Below are 23201 nucleotides of genomic sequence, written 5' to 3' on the forward strand. Positions count from 1 at the left end.
CGCCAACACAGCCGCCGCCGCCGCCGCCGCCGCCGCTCGCCCCCCTCTCTCTCGCGCTCCCTCTGGTTCTCCCTCTCCCTCCAGTAAGCGCCCACTCTCCAGCCCCAGCCAGGCTGGGCCGGGCTTTATTAATATGCTAATTGCTGCTAGTGGGAGGGGAGAGCCGTGTCAAAGTGACCCGAGCGAGCGCGCAGCGAGCGGCGACGTGCGTGCGCCGCGCGGCGGGCGGGCCGTGAGGGACCGGCAGCGTTCCGGGCTCTGCATACATATGACGCAGCTTTCAAAAAAGGAGACCAAGGCAGAGACCCCGGAGAGGGCGGGCGAGGGGGAGGGATAGGAGGCAAAGCCTCACGCTGGGTGTGAGTCCTCCAGGCGCCGCCGAGTTGGGAGCGTGGAGGAGCTGGAGCCGGAGCTGGAGCGGGAGCCGGGATTGGGGAGGCGGAGCCAGGGTGGGCTGTGAGGTGTAGCTCTTTTTTCCACCCCCGGCTGCGCTTCGGGAAGAAAACGAGACTGCCGACCACCCGCCCGTGCTCTCTGTTGAAAACCTAGTCTTATTCGGGAGGCTCCCGGTTATGCGTCCCCACCCTAACCTGGGTGGGGAAAGAAGCACTATCTTAATTCTTGTAGCCACCCCTCAATTTACCTCCTCCCTAACTCACCTACTCCTCCCTTGCTTGCTAAACCAGTTGGGACTGGAGCTAAAAGGGTTATTTAGGTGAGGTCCCTGCCCTCCCTCGTCCAAGAGCCTGGGATCTGCGTTTTGCTGGGAGGGGGGGACAGCAGAATGACCGCCAGGTAGGACTGGGGAGGGGGGAATTCGCCGGCCATCCTACCCCCTAGCCGACTCTGACTCATCAGTCGAGACGCTCCCCTCCCTTCCCCCCTTCTTCATCCAGTCTCGGCCTCCTCCCCCCAATCTCCCGCCCCCTCGCCGGTCTCGTCTGGAAGCTGCTTTTCTTTGAGGGCCTCTGACACGGGGGAGGACAGGAAGCAGACCCCTCCAGTGCCCCCCTACCCGTTAGGGCTGGGGCCTTAGTTGGAAGAGTGGGGTGGACGGGAGGATGATCTGGATGGTCAATTTGAAGAACACTCCTTCCCCAGGGAGGAGCCTCCCAACCTTCAGGCACTCCTCACGGATTCCCCAACGGAGGTGGGGGGTTGGGGGCTCCATCTCCATATCCATCCCTTCCCAAAAGCCCAGCCTTAGCTGCCTCATAAACAGGAAATACCTATTAGGAGAGAGGGGAGGGGAGACGTCTGGAAGAGAGAGTCTGCCCCCTCCCTTCGGTGGGGTCCCCCAGCTGCTAGCTTCTCTTCCTTAAGCTTCAGGGTGGGCTCTAGGAGTAGATGCTGGGGACCTGGGCTGGTGTCCCCTTCCTAGGGCATCAGGCCCAGACTGGGTGGAGGGTCCTCCTTCGCTTTGTTACTCAGGTGGGGATTGATTGTGAAGGTTCCCTCACCCCTGCCCAGAGTCTGCACAGCTGGCTTGAACTGGCTGGGGGGAGGGTTACAGATGTGGAGGCTTAAGTGTTTATGAGACCCCTTCTCTCCACCTTAATTTTGCTGAGGGAGTATGAAATGATGGGCAGATGCAGAGTAGTCTGGGGGTTGAAAAGAGGGCCTGCCAAGGGATGGGGATCCCTTCCCTTCCCTTGGGCTTAGGAGAGGGTGGGGGAGGGGAGCTGTAAGCAAAGCTACACACTAACTCCAGCACTTCCATTCACATTGTGGATATCCCCACCCCTAGCTTTCCCTATCTTCACCCCCCGGGAGGAGGGGGAAGTCGGGGGGGGGGATAGAAGGCTTCAGAGGGATATGACTGAAGCCATCCACACTTACACGGTTATCTCCTTGGCAGCATCCCCTGCCTATGTCCTCCCCTGCCTATGTCCACCCCTCCCCACATTCCCCAGGGCAGAGGTCAGCACTACAGGGAACCAAGGTAACAGAACTTTAGCCTGGAATTTTGGATACCTCGGTTTGCATTCCAGCTTTGCCACTCACTAGCAAATGACCAGGGACAACTGACTTCCCCATTCTGAACTCTAGCTTTACCCTCAGTAATAGGTACCTGCGGCTTGTTGAGAATTAAAGGAGACAATGTATGCCCAGTCACCTAGCCCAATGCAAGCTATGTAGTCAGTACTCAATATATATTAGCCCCTTCCTGCTTTCTTTGAAGTTATCTGTTATTTTAAGGGGGCCAGGAATGGGCTAGATTGGCTGGACCCCTTTCACTCTCTACTGTCCATGAATTGGCTTTCCCCCAATCTTGTAACCACTCACCCCTAAGGCCACTCATTCCAAACAACTAGCCTGGCCAGATTCCATGGTGATAACCAATCACTTGAGTGGACAGAGGGGCTTACAACCCACCCAATAGAGAGGACTTTGCCTCCTCTGAATCTAAAGTTCCCTTCTCTTAGATTACACATGTGGAAGGCAAGAAAAAAGGAAAACAGAATTTGTTGAGTATTTGCTATGTGCCAGGCACTGTGCTAGGTATTTCACACCTGAGACCTCGTTTGCTTTTCATGACAACCTTTAGGAAAAAGGTGCTGTTACCTCCATTGAACAAGCAAGAAAACACAGAAATATTAATAAATTCAAACTTTCTGTAAAACATTCTTTTCTTCCTGCTAGCTAGTTAATGCCTCCTTTAAACCTTGGTTATACCTTTACCTCCTCTGGGAAGGTACCCCTCTTACTCCTACTCCAGCTGATCTATTGGTCCTGTTTTCCTTTAAGGAAATATCATCTCAATACTGTTGGATGGGTGATTAAGGTAAGTGGTTTCAGCTTCTTGAGGAACCAGGCTTAGGGAGGTTGAGTAACTTACCCAAGTTCGCACAGCTGACAAGTACTTGACCCAGTGCTCTTCTCTGCCTTACTTCTAGTTTGGACCAGACCTAGGGAAGGAAAGGAAAACATCAGTGGAGCAGCTCTGGGAATTGTGCTGCAGGCAAAAATGGGAGAAGTCACAGATGCCTGGCAGATAGACTGGGGGTAAGGTAGGGAGGCAGTGAGTCTGTGTGAAAGGTCTTTAATGAGTGTCCTGGAGGGTGGCAAGCTTGGCCAATTTGGATGGATGGATTTGAGAACCCAGTATTTTCTTTTTTTGAGGTGAAATCACATGACAAACTAACCATTTTAAAGTGAGTAATTCAGTGGCATTCAGTATTTTTTAATATCAGTCAATAATTCAAGATGGACTCTAGACATGGGGAAGAAACAAAGTGGGAGGTGCGAGGTAAGAGGTGAGATTAGGAAAGGGGAAGGGAAGAGAAGCCCCACAGAAAGGCAGACAGCAGAAGCAATGAGCTAGAGTAGCCTCAGAACAGATGGGCTCCCTATTTCTCCCAGCTCCTAGAACCTGTCCCATCCAACTCCTCCTGATCTTGACCTTGACCTTCTCTATTTTTCCCTACATTTCCTTTACCTCTGAAGCTTCCTCAAATACTTATTGCCATTGCTTTTTCAAGGAATAATCTTCTTTTTCCATCAAGATAACAAGTGATATATGTCTTATTGATGGCTCTATTCCCAACACCTAATAATGCCTAGAACCTGATATGTATCCTATAACATTTACTGGATGATTATAAGAATTCTGATAAGATTTATTTTTCCCTGCTCCAACACCTTCCCCTCTTACCCATTTACGATCAGCATCACTATCAACATTTACCACGACCTTTCTCTGCCAGAGCAGTTTCTTAAAGATGTATAAGAAACTCTCCAGAAACTTGTTAAATATGTAGAAGTCCCCTTATTTCTGGAGGTAAGGGATATAGAAATCTGCATTTGAAAGAAATGCCTCAATTGGTTCCTAAGCATGCCAACATTGGGAAATAATTCCTTGTAAAAGGGTCCCTGCCCTTCAGAGCATTCTCATCAAATGCAATGAAGCCTATTCTTTCATCTCTCCTTCAATAAGAAGCTGATTGGAACAATGAGGGTGGGGAGGGTATAGCTCAAGTAGTAGGGCGCATGTTCAGTATGCACAAGGTGCTAGGTTCAATCCCCACTACCTCCATTAAAAAACAGGTAAATAATTGGCCCTGAATCAAGGCTAGCAGCTTGCTGAAGCTGTTCGTTTCAAGCAGGAGCCAAAAGAGTCTTTTTATGGTCTGTTGGCCATTTCAGAACTTTGGAAATGTAATGGGCAATTCATTAGAAAGAAAAATCTGGTATCACTGGTGATAGATGTGGGCTGATACTTATTTGTAGTTGATGAATACTGGGATTCCAAAATTTAAAGATCCCTGATTTAATTTGTTCATTAGAATTACAATGCTGTTGGATCCAGTTACTACCCCAAAAAATTGCTGTGGGTTTTCCACAAAAACAGTAGGATGATTCTTTTTGAGTTGTTTATTGGATTATAAAAATGCTTCTATATTATGGACATTGCTTGAGAAAATTACTTTCATAGTAAAGCACTTGTTAAATATAAATAAACAAACCTAATTACCCCCCCCAAAAAAAACTTAAGAAAAAAAAAATGAAGATATACAACTAGGAACAAAGGAGCCAAATAAAATAATCTACTTACTATGTGCCCCTTGGCAAATTGTTTAAACCTCCCTTAGCCTCAGTTTCTTCCTCAGTAGAATGCAGACAGTAATCCCTACTTTTCTAATTCTTCCAGGGATATTGCAGGGATTCTGTGAAATGAGACAGCAAGCTGAGGACTGTAGACCATACCTCAAATATGGGTTGTTTAGGGCTAAAAATAAAGCACTAAAAGGGGTATTGCCTGAAGGGTTGTGGCTCTCTGGAAGAATAACTGCAAACCAGGTGTATTAATTATCTATTACTGTGCAACAAGATGCCCTCAAATTTAGCATCTGAGAACAATAAACTTCCATTATCTCACTTAGTTCTTAAGGGTCAGGAATCCAGGAGTGGCTAAGCTGCTGGTTCTGGCTCAGGGTTTCTCAGAAGGTGGAAGTCAAGATGTTGTCCACATCTGCAGTCATCTCGAGGTTTGATTGGGGCTAGAGAATCTGCTTCCAAGTTCACTCTTGAGGTTATTGGCAGGCCTTGTTCTTCAATGGCTGTTCAATGGAGTCTCCAATTTTTTGCCACTTGGGGTTCTCCGTGGGCTGCTTACAGCAGGGCACATTGCTTTCACTAGAGTAAGAGATCTGAGAGAGAGAGGCAGAGAGAGAACAAAAGCACCTAGGCTAAAAGCCTCAGTCTTTTTATCATCTAATCTTGGAAGTGATACATCATTGCTTCTGGCTTATATTATTGGTCACAGACCAACCCTGGTACAATATGGGAGGGAACATACCTAAGAGTGTGAATAACAGGAGGCAGAAATTATTGGGAGCCACCCTGGGAATTTCTGACCACACCAGGTCTGGTCCTCAGTGTTGTAGTTCTGGAGGTTCAATTTAGGAAGTGAATCAGAATTCATCAGATTCAGGAGACTGACTCACACAAATTAAATAGAGATGAAACATTAGGTTGGTACTACTCTCCCTCTTTTCTAGAACTCCTTAGTTAAACTAGTCTTCCTTTTGAACATAACAAATGTGTTCCCACTGGAGTGTCCATGCACTGGCTGTTCTTACCACAGAATGCTCTTTGAATGATTAGCTCTTCCTTGTGATTCAGGGCTTACTTCAGATACCTCCTCCTCAGAGGCCTAACCTGATCACACCATATAAAATTGTTCTCTCTTAACATTCTCATCCCATTTATTTTATTTTGTTTTTTTTTTTTACTTTTTTTATCCCATTTATTTTTTATTGCACTTTTGTGCTGAAATTATTTTGACTCTTCACTTAATTGAAGATTGCCTCCCCACTAGAATATGAGCTTTGTTGTTTTTTTTTTTCTTCTTCCTCCTTTTTTTTTGTTAATGGAGGTGTTGGGGATTGAACCCAGGACCTCTTGCATGCTAAGCACTGGCTCTACCCCTGAGCTATACCCCCACCCCCTAGGAAGGTTTTTTTTGGTTCTTGTTGGTCTGTATTATTATTGCTGTATTTCCAGTACCTAAAATAATGCCTGGCACATAGTAGGCACTCAATAGATAAACAAGAGTGCTGATTTGTTAATTCATACCAAGAAATGTATGTCACGTGAACTGGGTGTTTTGTCTCACTTAATCAACACACTTTCTCTCCATTGAAAGTGATATGAGAAGTCAGTTATAATCAGATGAGTCTTTGGTGAACATGGAGTCAGGCAAAGACATGATTGTTCAGCCAATGTTTGGTGGCCTATGTCTCTGAGGTTTTCCTTCAGGGCCCTTAGGAATGCACCAGCCAAAGAGGCTAGTAGCCACAACACCTCTGTCTAGGTAGCACTGGAGACCTATATATATATATATATATATATTTATATGTTTATACATATATATATATATATATAAAATTAGATTTCATGGAGACAGCACATGTGGGTGCATATTGTTTTATCAGATGCTGAGTAAAGCAAAAATGGCACAACTTTCTTTCTTTAACATGAATCTTTGAATCTTTTTCCCAAAGCCTAATCATCATAATACTGACCATAGTTAGTGCCCAAATCACCTTAGAGTATGTTTCTTCACAGAGGAAGAATTGTGCTACCCTATATTGGTTCTTACTGATTTCTCATAGGCAAATTATTTCCAAGTTTATTTGAAATAAATTTATTGTGGCCATCATGTGACTGTTTGATAGAGAAAAATGTGAAAAGATTCAGTGCTCCCAAAAGATTAATAAGAAATTAACTAAAAGGACGTTGCATTAGTCTTTCCGGGCTTCCATAACAGGATACCACAGACTAAGTGGCTTGAACAACAGAAATTTATTTCTCACAGCTCTGGAAGTTTGAAGTTCAAGATCATGGAGCTGGCAGGGCTCGTTTCTAGTGAGACCTCTTTCCCTGGCTTGCAGGTGTCTCTTTCTCTTCTGACACCAGTCCTAGTGGATTAGGCCCCCATCTTTATTATGTCATTTAGCCTTAATTACCTCTTTAAAGGCTCTAGCTCCAAATATAGTCACATTGGGTATGGAGCCCTTCAACATATGAATTATGCCCATGGGGTGGGGAGGAGGCAGATGACACATACAATTCAGTCCATAACAGAGGTCTCCTCTCATGAATTTTTTTGTGGGAATATGTATTGATGCAACCTTCTTAAAGGGTAATTTAGCATTATCCGCCAAAATTTCAAATGTATACATTCTTTAACTCAGCAATTTCCTTTCAAGGAAAACTATTACATGTACAAGAATGTTTTCTGTAACTTAATTTGTAGTTGTGAAAAACTACAACTAAAAATATAATTTAATAATTGATATATTCATTTAATGGAACTGGAACTCACTAAGATCTCAATAAATATTGGTTAATGGACAACATATTGTTACATGAAAAAAAGCAAGTTGTAGAACCATATATGTAGAATGGTCCCATTTTTGAATAAAGAAGATCCATGTGTGTCTGTATACATTTTTAAGGTTAAAACTTTTTATTTAGAAAGGGTGGATGATTGTATGCTAATTAGGACAGCTAGGTTGTAGAAAAAGTAACTTGAAATTCCCTTTTTGATGTCCTCCAAGAGTTGGATTACATTATATGTGTTTTGTTCTTTCTTCAGACCTGGAAAAAAACTTACAACTGATATGTTAACGAATTATTTATTCCTCCCCTTCCCATGTTTAGAAATCCTTATGATCCTTCAGACAGTTCCTTCTGGAACAAACTTTCCACTTCTCCTCCAGCCAACCCCAGTGGGTTCACCTTTACAGGCTCTGGGACAAGGACAAGAGGTAAGACATGTGATTGTTTCTTCACTGGAATCTATACATTTTTATATGCATAGAAAAAGCGTGGATGAATACGCACCAAAGTTAACAAGGGTTAAATCTGGAGAGCAGAACTGGAATTTGTAGGCCAACTATATTTTTTACTTAAATAGTTTTGTACCTTTTGAAATGATTTCTAAACTTTTGTAGTACAAACCTTTACAAAAAAATAGGAAAACAATAATACGAAGTAGCTTCTAAAAAGCAAATGAGTAAATTATAGAGATAGTGACGGACTGTAGAAACACAGAGCAGGATCATGATTGGCTGGGACGACCCAAAAGGCTTTCCTGGATAAAACAGGGGATGAAAGATGTTTCCAGGTTCAAGCATTCCAGACAGAAAAACAAAGGCAGGAGAACACCTGTTGTCTTTGCAAGACAGCAAGATGATGTGCAGCAGCAAGAAATAAATTTGGTAATGAGACGCCAACGTGGATTTCAGAGAGACACCGAGAATGCGGTGTTTAAGGTTAAACTCACAGTAATGCCGCAGTGTATTAGGTGAGGCTTAGCTCCTGGAGTGCGAGTGCCCACGAGGGGGTGCTATTTCAAAACACAGGCCCACTTGAACTAAGGTGAAAGGTATGTACAGCAGGTAAAACATAAGACAAAGGGTGTTCCGACAATTGGACAAATTAGGAAAATTAAAAGATGCGCAAATGTTAACTCGCCTGTTACCTCGCTCTCCCCAACTAGGTTCCCCCGCGAAACACAAAACTGCATTACAGTATACCGATAGCACGTGCCACTCGGGGTCAGCTTAATGAGACTACTATTCCCAGGCTTCCTTGCGAGGCAAGAGCCCTCTTTCCGGGTGCAAGTGGGTATCGCCGCTGGGTTTTCTGGGATCCGTAGTCTTGCGGTGTCTTTCGGGAGTTGTAGGTCCCGTCGCACAATCGGCAGGGCGAGGCGGCGCCGGCGATCAGAGCTGCGCTGGGTGTTGAGGGGCCAAGATGGCGGCGCGCCGGGGACGGAGAGACGGAGTCGCGCCGCCTCTGAGTGGGGGCCCCGGCCCCGACCCAGGCGGTGGGGTGCGCGGCAGCAGTTGGGGGAGTCGCAGCCAAGCGCCGTATGGCACTGTAGGCTCTGTAAGCGGCGGGGAGCAGGTAAGAGACTGGCTGGCGGCCCACGGCTGCCAGCAAAGCGGCGTGTGCCGGGCGGTGACACGTGGACGCCACAGGAAAGGGAAGAAGCGCTCGGGAGTCGATGCCGGGTGACTGCGGGAGACGGGTTGGGCCGAGCGGACCTGGGTCGTTTGCTAGGGGGATGCAGGTGGAGGCGCAGTCCTTATAGCCATTTCTCCCGAACGCCAGAGGTGCAGAGCCAGGTGTCGGAAACATGGTCCGTGGTGGGGGTGGGGGTCAGGGATTCGGACTTGGAGTAGAAGACTAAGATCCCTCTCTAAGGATGCCGAGTTGGGGTGCTCCTAGCCCCGCGCCGCAGTGCCTTTTCGGAGCCACGTGGGGTTGGGGGGAGCGGTTTTGCCGGGAGAACTTGTCTGCTTCCCCTCCCCCTCTAGGCGGCTCCGGCACCCACGTGGGTTGGGCTTGGAGGGGGTGGCCCGCGGGTCCACGTGGGGGCGGGGAGGGGATGTCCACGTGGCTCCCGCTCCAGGCTGCCCGGCGTCTGGTATCCGCGCTGGAGCCGCACTGCCGGGAACTGGGTGTGTCTCAGCCGGTCCCGCCATCTCCGATCTGGGTTGGGGGCCCCTGGGTGGGAAGGAAGGTGGACTCAACTTTGCCCAGAGCCTTGGAGTTTTTTTCCTCCTGCTTTGATCCGCGTCGCCTCTCGACAGTGGGTGGTGAAGGACTTTCCAGATGTGCGGGTCGTCTATTCCCTGCGGATGGCGGAGTGTGTTGGGGAGGGTAAAAAGCTGAATATGAAGGGCTGTGGAGTGAGCTTGTGGCGGCTTCTGTCTGACCGGCTCGGGGTGCGTTGTGAGTCACGGGCACTGGCGTTTTGGTTGCCTGCAGACCTGTCTCATTCGTGATTCAAAGGGTATGAGGAGTGTCAACATGTACGTGGGACAGGCTTAAATAAGGGAAAGGGAATCCTCTCTGTCCTCAGTTCTTCCTCCATCTCTTTTGAGGAGGCAGCTAAGGCCTTCTTTGAACTGACATACAAATTGAGATGATCTGTGTTTAAATTTTTCTGGAATTTTTGCTGGGGAGGGGAAGAGTTGGAGGTGATTTGAGAACTATTCAACACTAGCCGAAAATTTATTGAATGAGGAGGGGATTTTTTTTTCTGTAATCTTTTTTTCTTGGCCTTCAGTTCCCCATATTTAAAAGTGTTATCTTCCCACTTCTCACCAGGGCTTCTTAAAAGTTCCCACCCAGAGTGGTGGTGGGCAAGACTTAGTCTGAGCTGTTATCTCTCTTAAGCAATTAAGCTGAGTCCTCGAACGCTTTTTTTCCTTCTTGTCTCTAGGTGGGAGTTGGGCTGCAGGCTGTCCATAATGTCAGTTCTAGCAGGCCATTCCAGGCCCCCCTACCCTTCTCTTTTTTTCTCAGAGGCCCCATCTTCTAGGGCTAGTGCTGCCCACCCTTATGGGGAGAGGCAGGAAGTATCCATGATCCAGCTGTAATCCAAGTTAGATGATCATTTGGGGTTTGAGAGGATCTCATGGCAAGGTTGTTCACCACAAACACACACACAATGATGAGCGTGTGGAAGCTAGTCAACCAGCTATTTATTGAGATTCCATTATTTTCAGACACAAGGGATACTGTGGTAAACCACACAGGGTCCCTGTCCTCCAGGATCTTATGTTTTTATCAGGGTACACAGACAGTAACTAATGATGAGTGGGACAAAAGGAAAGTGCCTATTTGGGATTATATAATCAGCAGTAGTAATCTATTTTGCAGGTCTGGAAAGGAACATTTTAAACTAAGACTGTGTGGTGGGGGCAGGGGAGAATTTTGTCAGAGGAAATAGTACGTGAAAGCCTCAAGGTAGGAGAGAACATGACTTACTGGAGAAAGCTGTGTGGCTACTGTATATAGAGATAGGCAGAGTGTTGAGAGAAGACGCGTTAGGGAAGAATCTGGAGGAAAATATCAGGACCACTGTAAGCCATTTAAGGACTTTAGAACTAATGCTGAGAGCAGGAAGATGCCCTTGGAGAGGATGAGGGAGGGTCTCAAAAAGTGATCAAAATGTGTGTGTTTTTTTGTTTTTTGTTTTTTGTTTTAGTTTGTGGCTGGTTTTGAACACTGCAGGACACACTGGATGTGGGAAAGCCAGTTGGGAGGTTGTTAAAGATGCTGGTGGCTGGCTCATTTTTAGCATGGGCTTGGCCCCTAGATGATCTTGGTACTCTGGGAGCTGTGCTGTTTGTAGGATGGGTGAGGTCAGGTGAAGAGCAGGGTGTCTCTCACTGGGGCTCCAATACCTACGTGATAGAGGTGGTGATGAGTAGTTCGTAGAGCTGGGTATTGTCTTAAGATTCTGGCCTAGTGGCTGGGTCAGGTAGGTGGCAGGGCAAGTCAAGATGCAGCTTCCTTGCTCACTTAGGAGTGTTTGCTGAGCCAGGTGCTATTCAGCAGCTGGTTATAATTACAGGATTATGAAGGCCTGGGAGGAGTTAGTGGCTAAAACCTGCCACCTTGCACTTCGTCTCCAGGCCTGGCCTCCTAAAGTGTCCCTATCTATCTTTTCCTCTCCTTGGGCATTGTAACTCCTCAGCTTGGTGAGGATGGTAGGGGGTGTAGTCACATCTGTTGCTTTTTTTCTTTTGGAAAAGGTACAGAGTTTTCCTTTTGCTACCAAAGGAGAGGGGAGACTGGCTTGTCCGTGTTTGCTCCTCTTTGATCTTTGCATCATCTGTAGTTTCTTGTCGTGGAGGTACTCTGGTACTCTGGCCTCTGGCCTTGCCAGCCCTTACAGCCACTTTTGGCCCTGCCCACGCCCACACTCTTGACAGTCCTGGGCGGGTGGCTCCCTGCCTGACAAGGCTGAAGATGTTGCTAGTTCTTAGGGAAGAGTTGGAGTGGGGCTTTTCCATCCACAGAATCAAGCTTTCTCTTCTTTTGCTCTAACCTAGTAGGGATAGGGAAGAGACTTTTCCCTTGGTACTACCTTTGAGAGGTTGGGTGCACACTGTAGGACCTTCAAGATAAAAGTCTGAAATAAGTGTGAATATCAACTGTGTATACTCTGATACACTGTGCCAGGCATCACGGATAACCAGGAAGCGTAAGCTCAGTTTAAACCCTTCCAAGAACCAAGAAGAATATAAACTAATAGAGTGCAAAGGGTGATTTGCCCCCAGAGGTACTTGGAATCCAGTTTTAGTAATGATGCAAGGAATGTCATAGGGTGGGGAGAGGGCAGGATGTGATTGCCAGAGAAGTGAGTGGTACAAAAAATGAATTCAGGGGTGTGAAGAGAGCATGGGTTGGGAAAGCCTGAGTCTAAACCTTTTTTCACTCAGAAGGTGGGCAAAAACACTGTCATCTGGTTGGGGCTTTGGCTTATAGGCTGTACTTACCTCTTCTCAGCAAGTCCAGAGGTTTGGCTATGGTGGGGCCCCTGCCGACTCCAAGGTCATTGGTGGAGGGCTGGGTACCTGGTTTACAGAGCATGTCAATCAGCTGCCCCAGAGGGCGCATGCCCTGCAGCCTTCACCACACCTTTCTGACCTTCCCGCCTTTGCCCCAGGTGCTGCTACATGAGGAGGGGGATGATTCTGGCTTTGTCAGTCTGTCTCGGCTGGGCCCCTGCTTGAGGGACAAGGACCTGGAGATGGAGGAGCTGATACTGCAGGATGGGACACTGTTGGGGACCATGCACAGTTACATGGATGCCTCCCTCATCTCCCTCATCGAGGATTTTGGTAGCCTTGGAGAGGTGAGCTAGGGCTGGGCTTGGAGGTCTTCAGGCAGGAGCTTTGGCTATGGTTCAGTGGCTCTGCTCTCCCAGAACCTTGACTTCTAGATACCCAACCTGAATCACTGAAGTATGTTTTCATTTCTAAGTGAGAGTTGGGCTGCAGACTGCCAGCCACGTCCCATGTCCCATGTAAAACGATACCCTGGCAGGCTTAGACTATAGCGCAAGGCTTTTTTCCCCTTCCTGGGCCCCTGACTTACATGTCCTGAGAGTCCTAAACTTTGTTTTGAGTCCAACTCTGGCTTAGCCAAGGGTTGTCTGCTGAGCATCCCACATCTTACCTGAGGGTGGAGGGAGTGTGAAATGTAAGCTTGAGATTCAGTTTTGACAGGCCTCTGTTGACACTAGAGAGGTGTTGGATGGTAGTAAATGAGATTGGAACCCATGCCTCCTGGTACTCAAATCTTTCTCTGGCAAATTGAGCTGAACTGAGTCTGGGATTCTGATTCTCTTCGCATCGTGTCCTCAGTAGCCCAGTACATCATTAGGGATGTTGGTAGGACCTTCCTGTTGTCTTTCCTAAGCAGAGCAGATTATCTCTGGAGGACCAGAATGAAGTGTCGCTGCTCACAGCTCTCACAGAGATCTTGGACAATGCAGATTCCGAGAACCTGTCTCCGTTTGACAGCATTCCTGACTCAGAGCTGCTTGTGTCACCTCGGGAGGGCTCCTCTGTAAGTGTGGGACCAGGGGAAGGGGATGTGTAGTTTATGCAAGGGTTAGAACTACGTATGTGGGCCCACTCACGTAGCTCAGAAGCACAAACTGATTTCAGGTCTTTTTCTCCCTTTAGCTACACAGGCTGCTCAGTCTCTCTCGGACACCCCCAGAACGTGACCTCATCACCCCAGCTGATCCACTGGGCTCCAGCACAGGCAGTAGTAGAATGAATGGGGTAAGCCTGACCTAGGGAGCCTCATGGACTCCCAGCGGGGAGGAGCATGTGGGGACAGGTCTGGAAAAATATGTTCCTGGAGAAAACTCCTTTTGCAGCTTCCCTTCTCTCTTGTAGGTTGAGATGTCTCTCACAGATCCCCCTTGGGACTTCTCTCCACCTTCCTTCTTGGAGACCTCCTCCCCCAAGCTTCCTAGCTGGAGACCCCCAAGATCAAGACCCCGCTGGGGCCAGTCCCCTCCTCCCCAGCAGCGTAGTGATGGGGAAGAGGAGGAGGAGGTGGCTGGCTTCAGCAGTGAGTTGCTTGCTGGGGAGCTCAACAACTCTGTGAGCAGCATCCCAGACTTCCCCATGCACCTGGCCTGTCCTGAGGAGGAAGATAAAACAGCAACAGCAGAGATGGCAGTGCAGGCAGCTGGTGATGAGAGCATCTCCTCCCTGAGTGAGCTGGTGCGGGCTATGCACCCATATTGCCTGCCCAACCTCACCCACCTGACAGCACTTGAGGATGAGCTTCAGGAGCAGCCGGATGACCTGACGCTGCCTGAGGATTGTGTGGTGCTGGAGATTGTGGGCCAGGCAGCCACAGCTGGCAATGACCTGGAAATACCAGTTGTAGTGCGACAGATCCCTGCTGGACCTCAGCCTGTGCTCCTTGATGACTCCCTAGAGGCCAGTTCAGCCTTGCAGCTGCTCATGCCTACACTGGAGGCAGAGACAGAGGCTGCTGTGCCCAAGGAAGCCCTCTGCCCTGAGAAAGAGGGGTTGTCACTGGACTCAAAGGAAAAGCTGCAGTCGGCCTGCTTGTTGGAGCCCAGGGAGGTCATGGAGCCAGTGGCACCCAAGGGGCCTCAGAACCCACCAGCCAATGCAACGCTGAGTTCCCAGAGAGCTCGAAAGGGCAGGAGGAAGAAGAACAAGGAGCAGCCAGCTGCCTGTGCAGAAAGCTATGCCCGGAGGCTGAGGTCAGCCTCTCGTGGGCAGTCTACAGTGGTTACAGAGGTGACCTCTCAGGCAGGCAAGTTGCCTCAGGAGGACCTTCAGAGAGGGGTTGGACCTTCCTGTGGTAGAGGGAAACCCCGGGCTTGGGCTCGGGCCTGGGCAGCTGTCTTGGAGAAGCCTAGCTCTGGGAACTTGGAGAGTAGTGCTGGACAAGCTAGTCCTGCTCAAGAAGGTCCGCCAGACCTCTACCCCAACCTCGTTGACCCCATCCAAGCCGACCCTGTTTCAGCCCATCTCTTGGTTGAATCTGCTCAAGCTGACCCCATGCCACTTGACTCTGTTGAAGCTGATCCTACTGCAGTTGATCCTGTTCTAGCTGACCCTGTACCTGTTGCTCCTGCATTGGTTGACCTTGCTTCAGCCAGCTCAGAGCTTGTTGACCCTCTCCCAGCTGACCCAGTGCTGATTGACCCAGTCCTGGCTGACTCAGCAGCAATTGACCCTGCAGTGGTTGTCCCAATCTCAGATGACTTGCCTTCAGTTGACCCTGTTCTGATTATCCCAGTACAAGTTGACTCTGTTCCCAGTGACCTGGCTCCAGCTGACCCTGTACTAGTTAAGTCTAGGCCAACTGATCCCAGACGTGGTGCAGTATCATCAGCCCAGGGGAGTCCAGCCCCCCAGCTCCTGGAGTCAGAGTCCTCAGACCCCCCAAAGGCCATCAGTCCTGAGGTCAAAGAAGTCGTGGGTCCTCTGAAGGGGGAATGTGGTACCAGTGCCATAACCCAGGAGGTTAGACCTAGGCCTCTTAGCCTATCTGAGTACCGGCGACGAAGGCAGCAGCGTCAAGTAGAGGCAGAAGAGAGGAGCTCCCAGCCCCCAGCTGGGAAGTGGCCCAGCCTCCCAGAGACTCCCACAGGGCTGGCAGACATCCCTTGTCTTGTCATCCCGCCAGCCCCAGCCAAGAAGACAGCTCTGCAGAGAAACCCTGAGGCTCCTCCTGAGGCTTGCTTTGTGCCTGTGGGTCCCTCTCCTGCTTCTCCTAATCCCGAGCCACCTGCAACCAAACCTATGGCCTCAACTCCCACTGAGCAGGTGTCATCCCAAGAGATGCCAGTGCCAGCAAGACCTCCACCTCCTACCGTGCAGTCCATGCCCCCTACAATGCCCACTGCTCTGCCTTTTCCCTCAGGTGGGCTGGTCATGACCCCTATGCTGTCCCTTCCCTCAAACGGGCAAGGGGTCCCCAGTGTGCCCCCACCACCCTTGCAGCCTCCGAGTCTTCCGATGTCTATGGGGCCAGTGCCACCTGATCCCTATACCCACTATGGCCCTGTACCACCCTGGCCTTGTTATCCCCCTGTGTCCCCTTCTGGGTATCCTTGCTTGCCACCCCCGCCAACAGTGCCCCTAGTGTCTGGTACTCCTGGCGCCTATGCTGTGCCCCCTACTTGTAATGTGCCTTGGGTACCTCCTCCTGCCGCAGTCCCACCTTATAGCTCCACCTGTACCTATGGGCCTTTGGGATGGGGCCCAGGGCTACAACACCCTCCATTCTGGCCTCCTGTTCCCCCACCTCCTTTGTCTCTAACCTCTGTTGGGAGAGCTATTCCTCCATCCAAGGTGGAGCCCAGTGGCATCCCAGCTGGCCCTCCTGAAAGTGTACTAACTGTGCCAATGGCTCCTCCCCTCAGTCTTGGGGAAGCTGGTCAGGGAGCTCCACAGATAGAGCCCACCAAGGTAGAGGTCAAGCCAGTGCCTGCATCTCCCCATCTGAAACACAAGGTGTCCTCCCCGGTGCACAGCCCTCCGATCAAGGCTTCACCGTGCCTGTCTGCTGAGAGTGTATCTGTTGAGGAAACTGCATCAGAGAATCTAAAGCCTGAGACCCAGGAGACTAGGCCCAGGGAGAAGCCTCCATCTCCTGTTGCCAAGGCTGTTCTCACACCTGCATCAAGACAGAGCACTGCCACCAAACTGCCTGCTGTCCACCCAGCCCGTCTAAGGAAACTGTCCTTCCGGCCTAACCCCCGTACCCAGGGTCCTGAGGATGTGGTGCAGGCTTTCATCAGTGAGATTGGTGAGTGCCACATGGTTCAGTTTGAAGAATGGCATGGGGGTTGTATGAGGAGTGCCCGCCACAGACCAGGATAAACCACCTTGATGGAGCTGGCCTTTGTTGGGTTTCTTCGGAGAGTTCTTGAAAGGTGGAAGACTGGATTTGTTTGATTGTTTCCTGCTTTGTGTTGCTTCCTTGGTTTACTGAGTACTGTGGGCAGGGGGAGTATAAGGGGAGAAGTGAGATGATTTGGGACTTCTGGGACCTGTGTGCTCAGTTGACAGGGGCTGGTTTCCAATCCTATGTTGTATGCTTCCACAGGAATTGAGGCATCGGACCTGTCCAGTCTGCTGGAGCAGTTTGAGAAATCAGAAGGTGAGGAAACGGGTCACTTCGCTGCAACACCTTTTTGTTGATACTTCCTTTGGGTCCTGCCCTCTAGTTGCTTAAACAGGGGGAGGGGGGGATCTCAGCCTTTAGAGCAGCCCCCTAATTGGCATGGGGAGACAAGATCCACCTATGACATAGTCTAAGCCAGGGAGAGGGTGGTGGATACAGCATGGCAAGAACTATGAAAAGTAGATAGATGAGAGCCAGGTATGTTGGGTTATTTGAGGACATTTTTATAGAGGGAAGTAGCTCTTCAGCTGAGCCTTGAAAGAGGAATTCAGAGAGTGTGTGTGGTGAATATAAGCAGAGATATAAGATTGCATGTGGTGTATTTGGAAGGCAATTGATAGCTCTATTTTTCAGTCCAAGGCATGGATCTAGGTGCTGTGGAGGATACTGTGTCCTCTTCTCAAGGAGTTATGGTCTAATTAGGGAGGAAAATCTTCAGAAATGATTCCTGAATTGGTAACAGGTATCTGTAGTACAAGGCAAAATATAAAATATGGTAAGTGTAGATCCAAGAGTACGTTACAAAATTAGGAAGTTAGGAGGGTTATGTAGAACCTGGAATACTAGGCTTAGAAGTTTGGACTTTATCTCAGATTCAGTGGGAGTGTGGATGTTTCTGAGCAGAAAGATGATTAAAAATAGCACCTGGGCACCCACTGGAAGAGAATGAATCTCTCTTGGGAGAGCCCAATGGAGAATGTAGGCAAAGTGGATTTTCCTCCTGTGGGTCTCAAAGCCAGCCCTTCTGCGTCTCCTCAGTATGGAAATCTAGTTGGGCTTTTAACTAGTATGGTTTCTTTTCAGCCAAAAAGGAGTGCCCTCCCCCGGCTCCTGCTGACAGCCTGGCTGTAGGAAACTCAGGGTAAGTATGGAGACATATAAGCGAGTTACCCTACAGCTGTTGGTCAGCAGCCGGCCGGCGCTCCAGGACTGTCAACTGGATGCCTCTGTTACAGGGATGTTTAGTAAGCTCTAGAGTCTTTCCCTGTTCCCCCACCCCCTGCTCAGCCCATCATTACTGGGCACTGTCTTGGGTGGTAAGGTAGGAGGCTATGTATATGTAAGTACCATCCTCTGGCTGATTCCACATGGTGATGCCTTTGTCTTCTGGCAAGTCATGCCTTTGGGGATTTCTTTCCTTTATTTAACAAACTTTAAGGTTGCTCAACACTGGTGATGGTGTAAGAAAAACTGGGGGAAGATGTTCATGGCTAGGGCTCCCCTGACTCCTTGGAGGACACAGGCATCCTGGACCTCCTTGTTTCCCCATTCTTCCAGCACTGAAAGGCCTTTTTTCATTTTTCATGTTCATAGTACGCCATCCTGTTAAGCTAAGCATATTTTCCTCCACATAGATTTTGGGTTGGTTTGAGCTGGGCACATGAGGCTCCTGGCTTGAAGGAAGTGGGGGGCATTCAAGGTCATAGCCTGCCTCTAGGAATTGGGCAGAGCTGAGTTGATACCCAGCCTACATACAGTTCAGTTACTAAGACCCCTTTTGTACTGGAGGAGAATGATAGGGGCAGTTCGTGCCCCTCATTCCTCTCTGCACACACCACGTCTCCCCCGTTGCTTTGTGAGAAAAGCAGATGTACAAGATGTCGAGGAGGCAATGAACCAGGCTTTCCCTTTTCCCCCCCGCCAGCAGCGTTGACACTCCCCAGGAGAAGAGGCCCCTAGACCGGTTACAAGCCCCAGAACTGGCCAACGTGGCAGGTGGGTTCAGGGTGGGGATCTCTGCCTTTGATTAGTTTATGCAGCAAATGTTTGTAGAGCCCACTCTGCACCAAGTGTGTGTAGGTGTTGGGGATACAGAGATCTAATCCTCATCCTCGAGGTTCTTACACTCTGCAGGGCAGATGTGTAAACAAATGAGCATGTTGAGTATCAAGAGGTTGTAAAGAAGCCTGTGTGGATTATAGTGAGGTCAGATGAAGAGGGACAGTCAGGGCAGGGGCGTGAGAAAAGTGCTGATACCATTCAGGTAGATTTAGGGGGTGGGGCATTCTAGGTAGATGAAAGAGCTTGAGTGAACTGAAGAAACAAACCTAGCCTGGTATATTTTTGGGAAATTGTCAGTGGTTCATTTTGTGTGGAGTATAGTGGCTGATCAGGGTGGTGGGCAGAGCTAAAGTAAGAGAGAGCTGGAGTGGTAAGTAGGAGGTCAGGTTATGGGAACTTTGAATGCTATGCTAAGCTTTTTGGACTTTATGGTGTACATTGAAGAAGCAGTTGAAAAAGCTTTACCAGATTGGTTTTTGGGTGTTCCTTCCAGTAGGAATGTAGAAGACAGGTGGATGGGTGTGAAGCCCAAGGTAGGAGATTATTGGGAGGTGATTACATGAGTCCAGGCAAGATGCAGCCTAGAAGTCAGGCAGTGCAGGGGGTAGGTCTAAGAATGGAGAGGTAGACCAGACATGACCTGGCCACCAGCTAGGTTTGGGCAGTGAGAGGTTGAGGGGGTCAGGAGGACCCTAGCTGGTTGGGTTTCTGTTGCTGGTCTCCAAGATGGGAAATACAGGGAAAGGAGTAGTTCTAACAGTGGGAGAAGCTGGGCTGTTGACCATTGTTAGCATACTTTGTGAGATGAAGTGGGGGTCTCTGGAGCCTGTATACAGTGTTCAGAAGTGTAGAATTGGATCTCATCCTGCTATCTCCATCCTCCCTCCCCTCACAGGGCTCACCCCTCCAGCTACCCCTCCCCATCAGTTATGGAAGCCCCTGGCTGCTGTTTCACTGCTGGCTAAAGCCAAATCTCCTAAGTCCACCGCCCAGGAGGGAACCCTGAAGCCTGAAGGAGTTACAGAGGCCAAACATCCAGCTGCAGCCCGCTTCCAAGAAGGGGTCCATGGCCCTAGTCCAGTCCATGTGGGCTCTGGGGACCATGACTATTGTGTCCGGAGCAGGACCCCCCCAAAAAAGACGCCGGCCCTAGTCATTCCAGAGGTGGGCTCCCGGTGGAACGTCAAACGCCATCAGGATATCACCATCAAACCCGTCTTGTCCCTGGGCCCAGCCAGCCCCCTGCCCCCATGCACAGCTGCCTCCCAGGAGCCACTTGATCACAGGACTAGCAATGAGCAGGCAGATCCTCCAGCCCCCTGCCTTGCCCCATCTGCCTTGCTGTCCCCTGAGGCCTCACCCTGCCGGAATGACATGAACACTAGGACTCCCCCTGACCCCTCAGCCAAGCAGCAGTCAGTTCGCTGTTATCGAAAAGCCTGCAGGTCAGCCAGCCCCCCAGGCCAGGGCTGGCAGGGCCGCCGTGGCCGCAGCAGCCGTTCTGTCAGCTCTGGGTCCAACCGGACCAGCGAAGCATCTTCCTCCTCATCCTCATCGTCGTCTTCCTCATCCCGGTCCCGGTCCAGGTCCCTCTCCCCCCCACACAAGAGGTGGCGAAGGTGAGCTCTGATGGCCTGTTAGGTCCTCTCTGCTTAGGAAGTTCATAAACTCTACTCTGGTTTACTTTGAGAGCTTTTGTACATTGAGTTGGATACTTTCAGGCACTGAGGCTTCTATTTCTGTCTTTGGCTTTTGTCTTCTCCCCCTTTTCTAGATTGTTGAAGGAGGTAAGCTGTGAGAAGATAGATAGCTTCTGTCCCCTGTTGGACTTTGGGATATCTGAGGTCTCCTGATTTCTGGAGACCTACCTTGGGGAGACCATTAGGGTGTGATCTTGACCATGTTGATTCCTTTGCATACTGTATCAATCCTCATTTATGGTATCTTCCTGGTGGTATGTGAGACAGTGGGCTAGTGGGTTGTTAATGGCAGGTAGTCCTTTAATCATCTGTTGAGAAAAGAGTCTGGGACAGTTCCTTTGGGTGTCACAATGGCCTCATCTGTTTTCTGGCAGTACTTTTTTCTCAGTAATAGACCCAAATTTTCCCACTGAATCAATGAATTTTTGGTTTTTGATGGTGAAGCTTGTTTTCAGAAATGGCTGCTAGCACAGGTCTAGCATAGTCACCTCCCCTTAATGCCCTGTTGATAGTACTTTTATGAGACGTGAAGGAAGGAGGATCCCAAAGACCCAGACCTGACATCCCAGCTAGCTGTAAGACCTGGGGCCCAGCCCTTTATCTCTGAATCTCCATTTTTTTCTTTTCTGATCTATTAAATACTTTTCAATGTTTAATTGCATAATTGAAAATAAATATGATCTGTGCCAAAACACTCTAAAACATCTAAAGTTCAAAAGGTTCTCAGTTTGGTCATCTGCGAAGAATTCTAGACCTCTTCTGCTTTGCTTTGCGTTTGGTCCTGAGCTTCCTGACGGAGGCAGGGCTGGGGCCAAGGTGAGGCAAATGGAATATACCTGTGCCCCTCCCAGCATTACTGCCTGCCCCTTTGTTCTCCAGGTCCAGTTGCAGTTCCTCTGGACGTTCCCGAAGATGCTCTTCCTCTTCCTCTTCCTCATCTTCCTCTTCCTCTTCCTCATCCTCATCATCCAGTTCCCGAAGCCGGTCCCGCTCTCCATCCCCACGCCGGAGAAGTGACAGGAGGCGGCGGTGAGTGTGTTTTCCAGGGAGTCAGTGTACCTGGGATGCAAATGCCTGCAAGTTCTGAGACTTGAGCTGTCTTATGTCTGGGGGACTGACAGCACCTTCTCTTTGTCAGGTACAGTTCTTATCGTTCACACGACCATTACCAAAGGCAGAGAGTTCTGCAGAAGGAGCGTGCAATAGTGAGTAGAGGAACAGGTCTTGGGAGGAAGGGGCTTGCTTGTCCCTGAGCCATGAGCTCATAGAGCCATCTGCAGTTGTGTCCCTGAATCATGGTGTGTTAATTTCCTTGATACAACATAGGAAGAGAGAAGAGTGGTCTTCATTGGAAAGATACCTGGACGCATGACTCGGTCAGAGCTGAAACAGAGGTTTTCGGTTTTTGGAGAGATTGAGGAGTGCACCATCCACTTCCGTGTCCAAGGGTAAGGTTGGACCCTAAGGTCAGGATGTCCTTTCTGTCCCATTTATCTACCTTGATGCTTTTTTGTCTTTTCCCCCTTGCTCTGGTGTGCTGGGCTATGTAGGACACTCTTCATTTCTACAGAGGGTTGGCCATTTGGGGAATGAGAAGAACCACCCCAGTCCCTCACTGTACCCTGGAAGCCATCTCTTCTCTATTGCATGTGCCCAGATAGCCATCTCAGCCTCTTTCTCACCCTCCCCACCAGTGACAACTATGGCTTCGTCACTTACCGCTATGCGGAGGAGGCATTTGCAGCCATTGAGAGTGGCCACAAGCTGAGGCAGGCAGATGAGCAACCCTTTGATCTCTGCTTTGGGGGCCGCAGGCAGTTTTGCAAAAGAAGCTATTCTGATCTTGGTGAGTAGGGGGAGGCCCTGTGCCTTTGGTATACTTCGTCTTTCTGGAAGGGTCCCCAGCCCTTTCAGAGGGAGATTAGGTAGGCAGACTTGTCTTTCTCTGACAGATGAAGAGCCTAAGGGGTGGGATGAGAGGAAAAATGGGGGGCCTCCTGTCTTTTGACTTAAAATCCGGGCAATTTTAGCTCCATCCATTATTGGGATGGGAGGTGGCGGGCCATTTGAAGACCCTGAAGTTGGGAAGTGTGCTCGGGGGACCTTGATGTTTGTCTCTTTCTACTTTTATAGACTCCAACCGGGAGGACTTTGACCCTGCTCCTGTAAAGAGCAAATTTGATTCTCTTGACTTTGACACATTGTTGAAACAGGCCCAGAAGAACCTCAGGAGGTAACCCTGGGCCCTTCTCCCCCAATCCCCCTTTTCTTTGGAGGTGCCCAACCTCCTCCACCCCTCCCCCACTCTAGGGGAGAGAGCTGCTAGTGAGGAGATGACTGTTTTATAAAGAAATGGAAAAAAGTGAAATAAAAATGTGTTAAATCAGATTTTTTTTAAAGGTTATTTGTTTTTTATAACAGGCATTGAAACACGGTCACTTACATTCCCATGTAAGAGGGATGGGGCTCCCCCAGTGTTTGGAAACTCTAAGTTACTATGCAGACTAATAAACATAAATTAGAGAGAACTCTCAAGTGCTGCTGTGCTTCTTTCTGTGGAGCTAGTACTAGAAAAGTCCCTTTTCCTCTCTGAACACAACAGGGACATGCTTACCTCATTTAGTTCTTAGAACCCCTCATTGATCAGGTGCAAAATTCTTTTGGACTTGAAACTTTGCTCCTCAAGAATGTTGTCAGTGAAATCAGTAATCTAGG

General features: G+C 49.2%; 1 protein-coding gene and 2 non-coding genes across 6 annotated transcripts; 2 read left to right on the top strand and 1 right to left on the bottom strand.

Annotated features, from left to right (window-relative positions):
* The first annotated feature begins 4055 nt into the window (after positions 1-4055).
* On the top strand, positions 4056-4189 carry LOC116156124 (small nucleolar RNA SNORA2/SNORA34 family). Its single transcript, XR_004139983.1, has one exon. It is a non-coding gene; the product is annotated as a small nucleolar RNA SNORA2/SNORA34 family (small nucleolar RNA).
* A 3375-nt stretch (positions 4190-7564) lies between these two features.
* On the top strand, positions 7565-22874 carry PPRC1 (PPARG related coactivator 1). 4 transcript variants are annotated; one of them, XM_064488358.1, is made up of 14 exons: positions 7565-7775; positions 12479-12667; positions 13237-13383; positions 13503-13604; positions 13722-16626; positions 16927-16980; positions 17809-17866; positions 18650-18720; positions 19682-20405; positions 21366-21515; positions 21625-21691; positions 21813-21934; positions 22181-22332; positions 22620-22874. In XM_064488358.1, the coding sequence occupies exons 1-14, from the start codon at positions 7629-7631 to the stop codon at positions 22721-22723; spliced, it is 4992 nt and encodes a 1663-aa protein (XP_064344428.1). In that variant the 5' UTR covers positions 7565-7628; the 3' UTR covers positions 22724-22874. The 4 variants fall into 4 exon arrangements, with proteins under 4 accessions (XP_064344428.1, XP_010972783.3, XP_010972784.3 ...); XM_010974481.3 differs by lacking the exon at positions 7565-7775 and adding an exon at positions 8719-8919 and having other exon boundaries at positions 13234-13383; XM_010974482.3 differs by lacking the exon at positions 7565-7775 and adding an exon at positions 8719-8919.
* LOC116156112 (small nucleolar RNA SNORD22) lies at positions 7680-7805 on the bottom strand. Its single transcript, XR_004139975.1, has one exon. It is a non-coding gene; the product is annotated as a small nucleolar RNA SNORD22 (small nucleolar RNA).
* Positions 22875-23201: the final 327 nt, after the last annotated feature.

The sequence above is a fragment of the Camelus dromedarius genome, chromosome 8 (genome assembly GCF_036321535.1).
Source record: "Camelus dromedarius isolate mCamDro1 chromosome 8, mCamDro1.pat, whole genome shotgun sequence".
In the NCBI taxonomy this organism is placed as follows: domain Eukaryota; kingdom Metazoa; phylum Chordata; class Mammalia; order Artiodactyla; family Camelidae; genus Camelus; species Camelus dromedarius.